The 15,457-nt window shown below is 50.6% G+C and overlaps 1 protein-coding gene across 1 annotated transcript in view; it reads left to right on the top strand.

Annotated features, from left to right (window-relative positions):
• Window positions 1-15,130, top strand: part of grin2db (glutamate receptor, ionotropic, N-methyl D-aspartate 2D, b) — a gene marked incomplete at both ends in the record, with an annotated part of 27,483 nt that extends 12,353 nt beyond the window's left edge. The window contains 9 exons of the mRNA XM_080005880.1: window positions 612-780; window positions 2,695-2,848; window positions 3,148-3,273; window positions 4,129-4,358; window positions 4,754-4,914; window positions 6,034-6,103; window positions 6,196-6,313; window positions 10,756-10,991; window positions 11,915-15,130. Of these exons, the coding sequence (XP_079862006.1) occupies window positions 612-780; window positions 2,695-2,848; window positions 3,148-3,273; window positions 4,129-4,358; window positions 4,754-4,914; window positions 6,034-6,103; window positions 6,196-6,313; window positions 10,756-10,991; window positions 11,915-15,130 (4,480 nt within the window). The remainder of the gene's footprint in view (window positions 1-611; window positions 781-2,694; window positions 2,849-3,147; window positions 3,274-4,128; window positions 4,359-4,753; window positions 4,915-6,033; window positions 6,104-6,195; window positions 6,314-10,755; window positions 10,992-11,914) is intronic.
• Window positions 15,131-15,457: the final 327 nt, after the last annotated feature.

Genomic DNA, 15,457 nt, shown 5'->3' on the forward strand with positions numbered 1-15,457 from the left:
ACATAAAAAAAAAAAAAAAAACGCCGCAAACGTCTCCTCCACTTTGTTTGTCCATTAAATAAGTGGACTTCACAACATTTCATTGGGGTGTTCACGCCGGCGAAGCACATCAACCACATATCAAACCCGCCGTCTCCATCAACTTTGACCCCGATCGATCGCAGACCGCTCTCCAGAGGACCACGGAAATGACTCGCGGCTCTGAAATAAGGCACGAGCACAGACGGGCTTTATGGTTCATCACTCGGGGGGATGAAAGCACTTATCCCGCTCCGGTCTGTTACGGTCGTCGCTAAGGGCTGCGTTTCAAAAAAAAAAAAAAGGAGAGAAAAGAGGGAGACCTCTGATCACTTTACATCACATTTCTTCGTTTGACCTTCTCTCCGCCTCCCTCTCTCTCTCTCTCTCTCTGGGCGTAGTTTCACGGGGCGGTCGGATCGGCGGAGGCGGATTTCGGAGCCCCTTTCTGTCTGCGATTCTTCTTCTTTCATAACTTTCTGCACTCCCTGCTTTATTTACACACCTCTCTCTCTTTCTCTCTCTCTCTCTCTCTTCTCTCTCTCTCTCTCTCTCTCTCTCTCTCACTCTCTCTCTCTCTCTCTCTCTCGCAGCGCTATTCAGGAGGGTGTCGCTCCGATGAAGCAGTGCTGCAAGGGCTTCTGCATCGATATCCTCAAGAGATTGGCCAAGATCGTTGGCTTCACATACGACCTTTACCTGGTCACCAATGGAAAGCACGGGAAGAAGATAGATGGAGTGTGGAACGGCATGATCGGAGAGGCAAGTCTTTTTCAATCTGGTAGTTCGGTGTGGGCAACGCACTGTCGTGCTGTTTGTGTGCGATTTTGTGTATGGGCGAAGTGTGTATTTAATTTTTTGCTGTAAAAGGTGTGAATGTTTATGTAGTGTGTTTTGTTTTGTTGAGCCACACGTTCTCTGGTTGCACTGTTGGTCTTGAATTTCCATCTTCCGGCTAGCGCGTTGTGACACGTTAAAAACAACGTGTCACATCCATCACTGAGCAACTTATAGGCTGTTAACAATAGCCAGCACACATACACGCACACACACACACACACACACACACACACACACACACACACACACACACACAAAAAGAATCAGTGAAACTGGTCATCTTGTCAGTTTAAATATTACGATTTTTCATGATATTTGAGTTACTCTGACAAATTTTTGTATTTAGAAAAAACTTTGTTCTGGGGATGTATGGTTAAAAGGGTTCAAGCCACTGTTCCGTCCCTTCTCCATCACTTAGGTCGAGTGACAGGTGCAAGGGTTGCTATGGAGACGCGCCGTCAACTACGTTGCCTGGTGTAATGCTAATTGCCCACACTAGGAACCTGGTACAAGGCAATAGAAACCGTTTTTTATTATCTATCACTTCCATGATGAACATCCATCCGCATTACTCCTTTCAACATTTTGAAGACACAGAGATAAAATAATCTGCATGGTTAATACTTGCCCAAAAAAGTGATTCGCACCCAAAGCATCAATCACTGCCAAAATGTAAAGGTGATCTAAATTCGATTTTCCTTTATTTTTAGTGACGCAGAGCTAGACCAAAACAACGACACAGCAGAGACCATACAGAGCAGATGTATATTATGTCTTGCTATACAAAAATGTATTCAAATTACTTGGTAACATAAACATAAACATGCATATTAATGAACACACCCACACCCACAAAACACACACACACACACACACACACACACACACACACACACACACACACACACACACACACACACACACACACACACACACACACACACACACACACACACCTCAGACACCTTCTGCCAATCTGCCAGTCGTTTTTAGGCATTTTTGTGTTGCAAGCAAAGCAGGGTGTCCGCGTACACACAGATATTCCCACAGGTTCATGATCCACCGCTTGACATGGGGGAGAGATTGGCATATAGAAACACATACAAACAAACAAGGTGATGGGAATACACAGACTTACAACACACACACACACACACACACACACACACACACACACACACACACACACACACACACACACTAGAACAACATGCAAATACACACAGAGTGGTGTTGCGGTGGGGGGCTGTCTCATTGAAGTGCCCTACTGCTTCCTCCTCCCTGGAGGAGCTTGCCAAAGGCCAGTTGCTATGGGATCCAAAACCGTTTCACTGCTTCCTTCCGCTCTATCATTTTTATGAGTTGATCCTGGGCCAGAGCTGTCTATCGACCTATGTTCCAATGGAAAAAAAAAGGCCAAACGCGTTTTATTTTCTCAGACTAATATCTGTCTTTTGATCAGATGCTCCAGTGTCTGCCATTCTTTGATCAGGTAATCCAGAGACTTGGCAACATGGCGGGGGAGGGCGTTTTCTTTCCGTCTCGTATTTCTGCTTCTAAAGTGGGAATGTGCCATGTCTAATGTTGATTAACATTTCACTTCCTTCAATTAGCAGTATTTTGGAGGTTTTTTTTCCGATGGTGTCAGAGGGCAGTGAGCCAGAGCTCATTCTGTGCTTGGGGTGCTCTGAATAGTTGTGTATCTGACTCAGAATAACTCCGGGCTGGCCTTTTATGGATCCTGAAAAGGCTGCAACAGATTTGCTCTGCCTATTAATCCCCGCGCCATTTTCCCGAACTAAGTTCCTCCCTGATCTCTTTCGCCCCTCCCTTTAGGTGGTGTACAAGAGGGCGGACATGGCCATTGGGTCTTTGACCATCAACGAGGAGAGGTCAGAAGTCGTCGACTTTTCTGTTCCCTTTGTGGAGACGGGGATCAGCGTCATGGTCTCCCGTAGCAACGGCACCGTGTCGCCTTCGGCTTTCTTAGGTAAGAAATGCGACCGTAGACCCCCTGCAGCAAAGTGTTTGGCCGCTCGAGGTTGAGTGCTGCTGTCTGCCCGCCCGAAAAATTTCTCCGGTAGAAGAGGAACCTTGACCTTCTGTGTTGGAGTATTACGTCTGATCGCTGTTTTAAAAAAAAAGTTTAATCCACGTTCGCCCGTTTCCCACAAGGGAGCTGGTTAAACCGAGTCAAGCTCGGCACAGCTGTCCTGTCCTGACGGTAACTAGACAGTGCTGCTCCAACGTACCGTGCATTGACTTAATTTATTTCTCTCCCGCTGAAAGAGCCCTACAGTCCGGCTGTGTGGGTGATGATGTTCGTCATGTGCCTGACCGTGGTGGCTGTGACAGTCTTCATCTTTGAGTTCTTCAGCCCCGTCGGCTACAACCGCAGTCTTCGGAGCGGCAAGAGTGAGTGATTGGTTTAAGCTGTCCCCCGTTTTCGCAAGCCTGATGGATGGGTCTGTGCACAGTGTCACTGTTGTTTTACAGATCAAGTAGGAAAACACTGCACCGCAGAAGCACACACAAGTTGAAATGAGTTTCTTACGTAATATAACTTTTTCTCTCTCTCCTTATTTTAATTTCTTCAGGTGTTTCACTGTCTGGCAGTAACTTACTAGTTACTATTGAAATGAACTCAAGCAATGTTTATATTGGGAAGGCCATCTTCTATGCTACCGCAGTTTACCCCCTTGTGATGTTCAGTATGCCTCCCACCTTGGTCTGATTTCTACTGACTTGCCCTTTCTACCGCAGGGGTGCTGTGCACTACTTCATTTTTTTTTCATCCCCCTACATCCCTCTCCATCCCTCTCATCTCCTCCTCCCTACGACTCCCTCCTCTCTCATTTTCAACTGTCGTTTGAATGCAGAGCATGCGGGCCCTTTGAGTGTTTGATTTGTTCGATGTAGTTTAATCATCTGTAAGATCACATAGCCGTGGAGCGGAAAGCCACGATGCACGAGGAAATGTGTCGACCGAACCCCGTGAGCTTCGGTGTCAATGGACCTGCCGCGTTATTTACTTATATAAGACCTGTGACAAATCACCGCAAGGAATTTCACGAGCCGCTTACAGCCGCAGTCAAATACCGCTGAACACGCCGGTCCCGGTACTGTGGATAAAATCATGTGTTCTCTGCACATGTCCCCAGGTTCATATCCTGGATTGAGAAATTAAAAGTGAGTCACTTCCGGTCCGACCAACCGTTGCTTTCAAAACCCAATCTCTTTGGCTTTCCTCTCTCTGTCCACCTGTAACAGAGGCGGGCGGCTCCACCTTCACCATTGGGAAGTCGGTGTGGCTGCTGTGGGCCATTGTGTTCAACAACTCGGTGCCGGTGGAGAACCCCAGAGGAACCACCAGCAAGATCATGGTGCTGATCTGGGCCTTCTTCGCCGTCATCTTCCTGGCCTCATACACCGCTAACCTGGCCGCCTTCATGATCCAGGAGGAGTACATTGACACTGTGTCGGGGCTCTCGGACAAGAAGGTATTCTACCGTTCTGCCTGAATGCCGATTGAGGGATGGTGGAGAGTAAGGCAAATTCTTTAAGCTAGCTAAACCAGGGCACCCTGTTGATTTGAATAAAGCAGGAAAATTACAAATGAATAAAATATAATCTCATAAAACTCGATTTCCATAGTTCTGCATACTTAAAGGAATGCTCAAAATACCGGAGTTAAGTCCACAGATTGTTCTCTTTCCAAATATCTCATTTGGCTGTGCCTAGAGTGTAGTGTAAGTTAGTCTAGAGAGCGGACAGAAATAGGTCAGACAGATTGGTGCACAGTCTGCTGTGTCTCATGCCCCCTTCCACCCCCCCCCCCCCCCACACACACACACACCCCACACCCCCCTCCCGCCGCCTCCCCTTGCTCCACCAGTTCCAGCATCCCGAGGAGCAGTACCCACCTCTGAAGTTTGGCACCGTGCCCAACGGGAGCACGGAGAAGAACATCCGCTCCAACTACCCAGACATGCACCAGTACATGGTGAAATACAACCAGAGAGGAGTGGAGGACGCCATCATCAACCTCAAGACCGGGTCTGTCCGCTGCGGCATGGACGCGGCTAAATTCCTTCATTGTGTGTTTCGTCTGCTGGCGCCTGCTGCTGTGTTGCGCCTCATCACTGTCTTTCCCTTTCCTGGGGGGTGTGGGGGCGATTTTTTTTCCCTCTCGCTCTGAGGCCTTTGCAACCCAACTCAGACCCACACTTGGTCCCCTCCGGCCTTCGCTGCCTTATATCGCGCTCTCTCTCTTTCTGACTATTTTTCTCTCTCAATCGTTTCTCCTCCTTCTCACGCCGCACTTGGCGCTATCTCGCGCCGCGCAATCAGCCTTTCCCTCTTCACTCTCCGGTGGAATCTCTATCGCCCGCCGTGTGTGTTGGATAATCCCAGTTTACTCTCTCCTAAACCTCCGCCGTCGCGTTTCCCTCCCTCCCCATCGCCCCAACACCCCAATTATAACCCAGTTTTAATGTGCTCGGAGACGAGAAACTCTCAGTTTTCTCCTTCTCCCCTTGCCGCTCGTTCCCTCCGCATTCTCAGTCTTTATCTTTGTCTTGCCTCCACCTCCCTTGTCCGTCCTCCGTTCCAGCCTTTTCTTGTCTTCCTCGCGTTTATTTCCGTTCTCCCCTTTTCTCTCCCTTTTCCCCGACCCCCTCCCAGTGTGTTTCCTTGGTGCGTCTGTGTTTAAACTTTATAATCCTCATCACTCTCTGGCTCTCCCCCATGTCTTTTTCCCCACCCTGAAGTGTGTAAATCTCCCCCTTCCCCCCCTCTTCCCCCTCCGCTCCCGGCTCCATATAAATCCTCCCCTCCCCACATCTCGCCGACTACCCTCTCTCTCTCACTTAAACATCTTCCTCTGATCTCCACTTTATTATATTCTCCTTTTTATTTTTACTCTATCTGCCAAGCTTGATCTGCTTTGCTATTCCACACGGTCCCCCTCCGTTGTCATTATTTAACTTTTCCTGCACTCTCCATCTCTGTTTGCCCCCTTCCCCCTCATACATTAATGCACCCCGACTCTCTTTCCAGGTATATCGAACTCATTTACCTTCTCGCTGCACTCCCTTCCTCCGCCGCTCCCCGCGCAAACCCACCTCCCCCTCTCCCCTTAAATGATAAATGAATTCTCCCTTGATCCATTCACAGGAAGCTGGATGCTTTTATTTATGATGCTGCAGTACTGAACTATATGGCCAGGAAGGATGAGGGTTGTAAGGTAAGGACCGGCTCTCGCAAACTCCTCTTTAGATGAAGTGACCTCAGTCGCTCGAGGTCTCACCGTGTGCACGCTCTTCCTTTTTGGCACAGGTGATGACCATAGGCTCGGGGAAGGTTTTTGCCACCACAGGCTACGGTATCGCCCTGCACAAGAACTCACGCTGGAAACGTCCTCTTGACCTGGCGCTGCTGCAGCTGGTTGGAGATGGTGAGAGCCGGGGTGGCCGGGGGGAGACGGGCGAGGCCGGTGCAGAAAAACAATATGAAAAATGGAGGGGACAAAAAAAGGGAGGGGTGGGGCGGGTGAAAACATTAAGGAGTACAAAGGAGTGAGGTAGAGCGCGGGGATGATAAAGGTGCGACGAGGACAGATGAGGAAAAAATCATGGTCTAGAGGGAGCGATGGCTGTGTGGTGTTTTTTATTGGGATGGAAGAAATAATGGAAGGGAAGGGAGAGCCAACGGTACCGCTAAAGAGGTTTCTAGGTCTCTTTATTGTCAGGTGGAGGGAAAACAAGAGACAGCGCGGCGCTGTTTGTTCATTCTCAAGTGTTCAGAGATCGAAGGAACAACTTGTGCTGCCCGCTGTTAAAAAAGTATATTTACCCCCTTCCACCCAGTCTACCTTCCCTCTTCTCTCTCCTCCCCTCACTCATACATGGGCTGAAGGGAAGGGGGTTCAGTTTATGTGAGTCAGTTGTTGTCATTGTTGAGGATCCACACGGACAAAGAGACAGAGAGGCGGGAAAATATCACAAATTCGCAACTTTAAAATACCCGACACAGTAGATATAGAAACAGGCGGGGCACAAGCAGCAGACACAATACAAACTGATCTGATAATTGAATAGCTAACACTTGGGGAATAACCATAACGATGTCATAATTCTCCCGTGCGCAAACTAGTGGATAGGATTATTATTTGAGAAAAGGGTCTGCGCCTGTGCACTAGTGCGCGTGTGTGTCGTATGTGTGTGTGTGTGTGTGTGAGAGAGACAATGTGTGAGAGTGTGAACGTCTGAGAGAGAATGAGAGGTGGAGAGAGCGAGAGAGAGAGAGAGAGAGAGAGAGAGAGAGAGAGAGAGAGAGGGAGGAAGAAAAAGGGGGAAAATCTGTTTTTAGCAGTGGTTGTCTGAACACTAATGCTTAATTGTAATTTTGCACAGTTCGCCACACACACACATCCCCTGTATTGTCTCAATCGGATGCTCCTTGTTTGGCTTGCTCATGTTGTAAATCGGCTTTGCTCGTGGCGTGGCGGACAAAGCCCTTTAGCCGTTTCTGGCATGCAGAACACTTTAGCTGCTTACACACTGATAATGCCAATTTGGTGCCAAGATCTATTAAATAAGGCTGGCATCAGGATGTGAATAGATGGTCCAGGAGAAAACAATGTGCTCGCATAAAAAAAAACAAAAAACTAAAGCACCCAGACAGTCCCACAATCTTATTCTTAATGGCGCTCGTATGGGTGGTGTACGCCCTTGCCTTTACCTGTACACGCCGGATAGATCCAGTTACAGTGGCGTTGAATGCTCAGGGATCCCGTAATATGACGGTGTTATTGGAGTGGATTACTAAGGAAGGGGATTGGTTTGTGTGGGATCGGGGTGGCGGCTGGGGGCTCACATTCATCTTGCCTTGAGGGCTGCCCCTGAACAATTGCCATGTAGCTCAAGGACTCTGCGACAAACCTTCATCCAGACTAAATCGTGTCACAGTGTCGCGTCTCCGCCGCTGTCATGCCGCGCTGAATCATATCGTCTCTCGGCTCCAACGGGGGAGTGAAGAGGCCTCAGAAAAGTCATCTAGTGCTTTTGTGAATCTTCCATCTTGTAAGCGTGGCGTTCTCCTTGTTGCTGCCCGAGGTGATTTGTAAAGGAAGCCTAGGAAATGGTCCATTGATCTGACTACAACCCGCTCTCTGATAAAGGCAATAGTGCTGAGTCGTAAAGTTTTCTCCCTGCCGCTTATCAGATCAACTTCCATTTTTTTTTTGCATCGCGTAAGGATTTTGATACCAAGAATATATTATTCAGTAACAAAAGAGTGAGGAGCTGGTTTGCAGCTCTTCACTTGGAGGGCGCTGGGAAATCTCGCAAGTGCATGCCAAGCAGCTTTTCAAGTTGCGATAAAGCACAGGATTATAAAGGACACGGTCGATTGCTCAAAAACTATGGAGCCTCGTTCTCCCTGGACGTGGCTGGCAAACCGCGGGCACAATCAGGCTCCTACATGGTGGCGAGCACACACATACATGTGCACACACGGCACGACACACAAACATTTATTTCATCCAACCATGCCAGCGCTGCTTGCACGGTGCCAGCTCTGTTTGACCCGACATGCCAACAACCACAGAGGTGGAGTGAGGATTTGACACACCTGCCAGATTCGGCAGCGCTGAGCCGACGGGGGCTGAGGAGGAGGAAACCGCCATCAAATCAGTCTGAGCCGGAGAACGCAAAGATGAACGAGAGCGAGAGTCATAGAGAAAGAAGCAGGGGAAGAAAACAGAAATGAGTCACTGGGAGTCAAGTGGAGGGAAAGCCAGGAGATGAGCCAGAGCTTAGGCGAGAGGTTTCAGCAGGAACTTGTGAAGTCGGGGAGGGATGGAAGGCTGCGTGTTTATCAGCACTCTGCTCCTGGACACTTGCATTTATTTTTTATTATTATAATTTTTTTGTCCTGCATGATGCCTTTCATTTGCCTTTCATCACCAACACCAAGATCTATGCCCAAGCATTAAGTACAGATGGCATCGGACGCTTGTGTGTGTGTACAGTAGGCATGTACCTCAGACCTGTTGTTGCATGCGTCTGCCAGTGGGCCGTGCTAGCACCGTGTCCATCTGTTGCTCCGGCTCCAGGCCACGGCTGATTGGCTAATGATGTTTTACAGGAGATACATTAGCCGGATCACTCAGATGACTGAGTCGGCTTCATCTGAACCGCGCAAGCACGGCTAATGTTGCCGCGAGATGAAAAACGAGACAACTTGTGGCTGCAGAGCCGCAGAACGTGGGGCGCAGCCGGATGCGACACCCCCTGTGGTTTTCCGATTGCAGGTTCCAAAACCGCCTTGCCTGTCCGACCCCGACGTGCCTCATAAGTGTGCGTTACACTACAGAGCTGTGGAAAACAGCGCTGCTCAGTTGGGTTTCAGCCAAACCAACCCTGCCTGTGCCGTCTTCATTGTTAGTGTAGCAGAAAGCTCTCATTTCAACTTTGATCAGAGAACACACGTCTTTTCTCCCATCGTGAATCATACACTACTTCCTCCTCCCGTCCATTGCTATGGTTACACCAGCAACCCCCGCAGCCAATAGTAGGTTTAGCCAGCCAAGTAAACAATTCCTGGTAGGTTAGCGGAATGAGTTTCCTGAATCCCCTCGTGCTTACCACCGTGATGGAGATTCTGACCATCCCTCCAGCACAATTAAATGATTATGATCTTCTCCCTCTGCCTCCCTTCTGTCTCCCTCCCCAGCTGTGGTGTTTCTGCCTCTTTCTTGCGCTCTTCAAAAATTTTCCTCTTCTCCTCCCCACTCGTCCTCTTTTAGATGAGTAGGGTTCCTGCTGCTTCTTATAATGACACAATCTCGGCCTCTCTCGCTCATCTTTGCTTCTCTGGTTTCATCTCGCCCCCTTTAGTCGCTTGCGCTCTTTCTCTCTCTCTCTCTCTCTCTCTCTCTCTCTCCCTCTCTCTCTCTCTCTGTCTCCTTTCCTCTCATTTCCCCTGATGCATTTGTGGCCAAAGAATGAATGCTGTTCTTCTCCCACACTCCTCTTTCTTTGTTTACGCTCTCTCTCTCTCTCTCTCTCTCTCTCTCTCTCTCTCTCTCTCTCTCTCTCTCTCTCTCCTCTGTTACTCTCTCAACTCATTCTGCACTGCTCTTGCCCTGTTTCGTCCGCTGTCTCCCTCTGTTCCACCCTGGTTCACCATCTCTCTCTCCCAATCTCAGTCTGGTGCCTGTCCCACCTTCTTTCCTCCACTATTCATTTACTCTGAGTTAAAATGTTGAGATTAGGTTGTCGGGGCCATTTTACTCTCCAGTGCTACTTCATTGTTTTAGACTCTCTCTCTCTCTCCCTCTCTCTCTCTCTCTCTCTCTCTCCCTCTCTCTCTCTTGCTCTCTCTCTCTCTCTCTCGTTCTCTCTCTACACCTTATATCTTGTTCTTCCTTCTCAAACAAGCCTGCTTTAGTCATTGACATCTGACCTTGAAGAGTCACCTTGGACGATGGGCTAACAGAGAGCCCCCAAGACCTTTCCTTTCCTTTCCTTTGCGTTGTTGTCCAGAAACCTGGAAGCGAGTTAGCGAGTTTGTTTTCCCATTGGGTTCTAGTTTGATCCACAAAATAACATCTGTGGTCTGTGGTTAACAACGGAATATGTAACGTGGCGCATTTTGTTCCACAGTGTAAATCAGCAGTAAAAATGTTGATGGGAAAGGTCTAATGAGCTTTGAAAAAGAGTTGTAAGTTGCCATCAATTAGCCCAGTATTATCCCCTATTCCATCTTCTTGTCTTTTTCTGCCACCCTACCCTATCCCCCCCCCCCCCCCCCTTTTAACCTCATGCATTACTCCCCCCACTGTACCTCCCCGCTGCCCCTCTCTCCATTCCCACATCCCCCATCCCCCTCCAGATGAGATTGAGATGCTGGAGCGCCTCTGGCTGTCAGGTATCTGCCATAATGACAAGATTGAGGTGATGAGCAGTAAACTGGACATCGACAACATGGCGGGTGTATTCTACATGTTGCTGGTGGCCATGGGCCTCAGCCTGCTGGTGTTTGCCTGGGAACATCTCGTTTACTGGAGACTACGTCACTGCATGGCCACCAGCTCTGGCAAACTGGACTTCCTTCTGGCCATCAGCAGGGTATGTGTGCTTCTGTGCATGCGCATGTGTGTGTGACTATGTGTATGTTTGTGTACATCCTTGTACTTGTACACCTGTGTGTGTTTTAGCATACAAATGAAAGCACACAAGGATATACGTCACGTGGATGCAGGTCAGGCAGGTCACACACAATATTAGACAGATGTTTTCCATATTAAACAGTGAGTATACTGTATATCAACATTGCAGTGGTCGAAAAAGTTAAGTGCCGCTGAAAAAACATACAAATAAAAATAAATTCACTCAAGAATAAAAGAAAACATTTTCATGTTCAACATCATGACCTCATAATAAGGTGTGAAGACATTTTAGATCCGTGCTTGCCCACTTGGCACTGGTACGGCTCAGATACAGTGCAAATACTGTACCTGAGTAAAAGTGCTCAGTTACTTTCCTGTTTGTGTGTTTGTGTGTGTGTGTGTGTGTGTGTGTTTGTGTGTCTGTCTGTCTGTCTGTGTGTGTGTGACTTTATCTAAGAATAGGCCTGAGATCTGAGGAACAGTAGAAATCTTGCATTTCTTTTGAAAATTGGAATGCCTTTTGATTGTTATCTCAATATTTCCTTTTTCACTTACCTTACAGTACATCGCTAGATCAGCATACTTTCTTATACTGAACCAATAACCATACTATATTCTCTCTGTGTTGTGTATTATTAGTGCACAATACATATAGTATGCAGACTTTTTTTTATAGTGTATGTTGCTGTATTGTTCTGTCCTTCACCTTCACAAACCAGTTTCACTGATTATGGGGTTGTTCCTTTTCCTGTACCAGTATGTATTTCTGTTATTTGTATATTCTATATGTCCTTGCTGCAATGTCACCAAGGCAAATCCTATGGATTTGGTGAATATATTGACTTTAAATTGCCATTCTGACTCTCTTTACTTTTTTCTCAGGGGATGTACAGCTGCTGTAGCTTTGAAGATGAAACTGCACCAGGCGGGGCTAAAACGTTGTCCACCCACCACCACGGCGTCATGGTATCAGTCCCCCCGCAGCAGCATGTTGTCACGTCTGTGAGCAACCAGGCCATTGCCATGGCACAGCAGCAACCACCACCACAACAGCAGCAACCACAGCCAGTCTACAAAACCCCTTTACCAGGCTCTCCTCCCACCGTGGTGCATTCTGGGACCACGCTGGGTCCCTCCAATACCCCTCTTGTCGGTGCGCCCCTCCCCTGCTCCACCTTCCTCCCCCGGCCAGACCGCAGACTGGCCGTGGTGGACCGTTGGAGGCTGCCCAAGTCTGTCACAGGTACCAATCCGATGGCTGTGCGGAGTGGAATCACAGACATGGGACCTTTTTCCCAGAAAGTTCCCCCAAACTGGGCTTCAACTGCTGGAGGGGGTGGGGGACTTGATGGCTATAAGAGATACTATGGTCCCATCGACCCTGAGGGACTGGGGCCCTGTATGGAGCAGCAGGCAGGGTCCCAGACCCCCAAGACTATGCCAAGGGGCCACCCTCTGCCCCCTCCAGCCAGTGTGGCCTTCTACTCAGAAAAGGGCATGGACCATGGGGTGGGGAAGAGGGTGGTGGGAGGTGGCGGCGGAGGTCAGGGGAAAGGGGGCAGTAAACCTCTGGGTACTCCCAGACTGCCTCCTAAGAGCCAAGCTCCTCTACCTCCTAACCCCCCGTTGCCACATCCTTCTCCCCCTCTCCCCTCATCTTTCTGGAGGAAGCGTAGGCCAAAGAAGCCTAAAGAGCCTGGGGGGCCCTTGTACGAGAACATTCTGCCCCTGGGGCGGAGGGGAGGAGGGAGAGATGGAGTGAGGGATGGAGGGGGGAGGCGGGCCCGCCCCCTCTCCCCCCCTCTCTCACTCCCTGTGCCCGTTCCCCTCAGCCCCACCTACACTCCCCCATCCCCCTCGGCGTCCTTACCGTACACATCATCCTCTTCGTCTTCAACCACGTCGACCACATCCACCTCGTCCTCCGCTTCGTCCTCCCGCTCCTCCTCTCCTACCTACTCTTACAGCTCCTCCAGGAGCACACGGGACAGGCCTGGAGGGATGGATGGAGAGGAGGATGATGAGGATGAGGAGCTCACAGAGGAATCCAGTTTGCTCATTGGAAGGGGGAGAGAGAGGGAGCGCTCAGTTATCCGACCTCGCTCCCTGAGTCACGGTCGCCTGCCCCCACCCATCCCCCCCAGGAAACCCCGCACCTCCTGGGGAGATCGAGAGAGAGACCGAGAGAGGGAGAGAGGGGGGAGCCAACTGTCCCAGCTCCAAGAGTGGTGGGCAGGCTGGAGTGAGAGAGAGCGCAGTGGTGCAGGGGGGGACACAGAGAGACAAAAAAGAGAAAAGAAGAGGAGGAAAGAGAAGGAAAAGGAGAAAAAGAAAAAGAAGAAAAACAAGAAGCGGAAAAAGAGGGAGGAGCGGGAGAGAGAGAGGGAGAGGGAAAGGAAGAGGCGTAAAGTGAAAAAGAAGATGAAAAAAGCAATGAAAACAAAAAAGCGGAAGAAATCAACAGGGGGACAGCACTCCGAGCCTGAGGAGGGAGATGTGGAAGCAGAGAGGGAGGGAGAAGCAGAAGGAGAAAGGGAAGGAGGCATACAAGATTACTCCTCCTTCTCAACTCAGTATCGGAGCACATTCAGGGAAAAGGGCCGCGAGGCCGGGTGGGAAGGAGAGAGGGAGAGAAGCAGGAGAGAGGGGGGAGAGAAAGAAGGGAACGACAGGAAAGTGGAGGACAGCAGTCGGAGCAGGGAGAGACAGCCCAAATCCTCGCGCTCTCACTCCAGACATCGAACCCAAAGCAAGCGCTACCCTAACCTCAACAAACTGCCTGCCTCTGTCAAGTTCTGGGTGACCGGAAATGCAGGGGGAGATGACTCTAATACTCCCCCAACCTCCCTTCACCCTCTCCTTCCATCCTCCAAGCGGCGTAGGAGTGGCGGAGTGGAGAGAGACGATGCTGGGAGGGGAGGAGAGCGACGCCCCCTGTTAATGCATTATGAGAGGGACAGGACGCAGACTAGAGAAGGGCTGTCCTTCCATGAATGGGACTCTGAGGACGATGATGGTGATGAGGAAGACGAGGAGGATGAGAGGGAGAGGGCAAGGCGGCAAGTAGAGGAGAGGGTCAGGAGGGCGGGTAGGGGTGCAGTGTCAGAGTCAGAGAGAGATAGGGCCAGGGCAGACGAGAGCTACTCGGACGAAGGCTCGTCCGGTGAGTTTGGTCGATTCGAGAGGTACTGGGAGCAAGGGGCAAGAGAAAGCAACGCTGGAATTGGAGGTATAGGTGGAGGGGGCTGGTTCTTTGGCACTTACCCCTCCAGAGAGAAGGGGGGCAGCATCAACAGCCGAGATGATTCCCTGCTAGGGACTAGGGCAGAGCGATGGGTTGGTGGTGATTTCTGGAGCTCAGGTCCAGGAGTGGGTTGGGGATCAGGAGGGGGAAGTGGAGGGTTGGGCTCTCAGTGGCCTCCCCCTCCCGCTGCCCTCCCTCCACCGAGGAGATACTGGTCCATGGACAAAATTTCCATGAAGGGAGAGAAAAAGTGGAAGAGCGGGGGTGGGAAGGGCAAGAGCCGAACAAGGGACAGAGGGGAGCGGGAAGGAGGAGGCTCCACAATGTGTTCCTGTAGTCTCTATCCCCACCCCCACCCTTACCCTCACCCCCACAGCCGGCCACACACCTCCCACTCCAAAAGAGCAACAGCCCTGTCCCATAGCCAGGAGGAACTGCTCCCCCACTGCCACAGCTTCAGCGGGGGCTCTCGTCCCAAGCCCCTGCCTCCCAAGCCGGAGTCCAGCCAGGCCAAGTCAGGCAGCCAGTCTAACCTCAGCCTCAGTGCACAGCCCACTGACCACGCCCCTCAGCCCTCCCCGTCACCTCCGCAGCAACCTTCTGTGTCACCATCTTCCCTGCCGGTGCCCATCCCTCCGCCACCGTCCTCGTCCTCTATGTCACCGCCCGCAGGGGTGGGGATGGTGAGCCAGGGCCAAGTTCAGGCCTCAGCCAGCGCAAAGCTTCAGTATCAGAGACTGCGCTCGGTGCCCCAGCCGCGTAGGTTCTACTCCCCCCACCTTCCACTCAAAGCCAAAAGCCTGTGCTCCCGGCGAGGCTCAGCCCACTTTTCCAGCCTAGAGAGCGAGGTATGACAGGGGGAGACGAGAGAGGGAGACGTGCAAGCAGGCGCTGCCACTGATGACTTTGAAGAAGCCATGGCAACTTCAGCCACGGATGGCATCGCCGATATGGACGCCCTGGTGACCAGGGATGATCGCCCGGGAGCCATGGCTACAGGAGATAACATGGGCTGTCACACAATTTCCAGCACGACTCTGTGTGAGAGTAGCACTACAGCCCACAGTTCCCTGGTGCGTGTTCTGGTGAGGGCGACTGTAAGACGCCATACCAGGGTGACCTACATCCGTTTGGACGGTTCACACGATGAAGAGAGCGATGGCGAGGCTCCCTCGCCAGGG

The sequence above is a fragment of the Zeus faber genome (genome assembly GCF_960531495.2).
Source record: "Zeus faber genome assembly, chromosome: 8".
Taxonomy (NCBI): domain Eukaryota; kingdom Metazoa; phylum Chordata; class Actinopteri; order Zeiformes; family Zeidae; genus Zeus; species Zeus faber.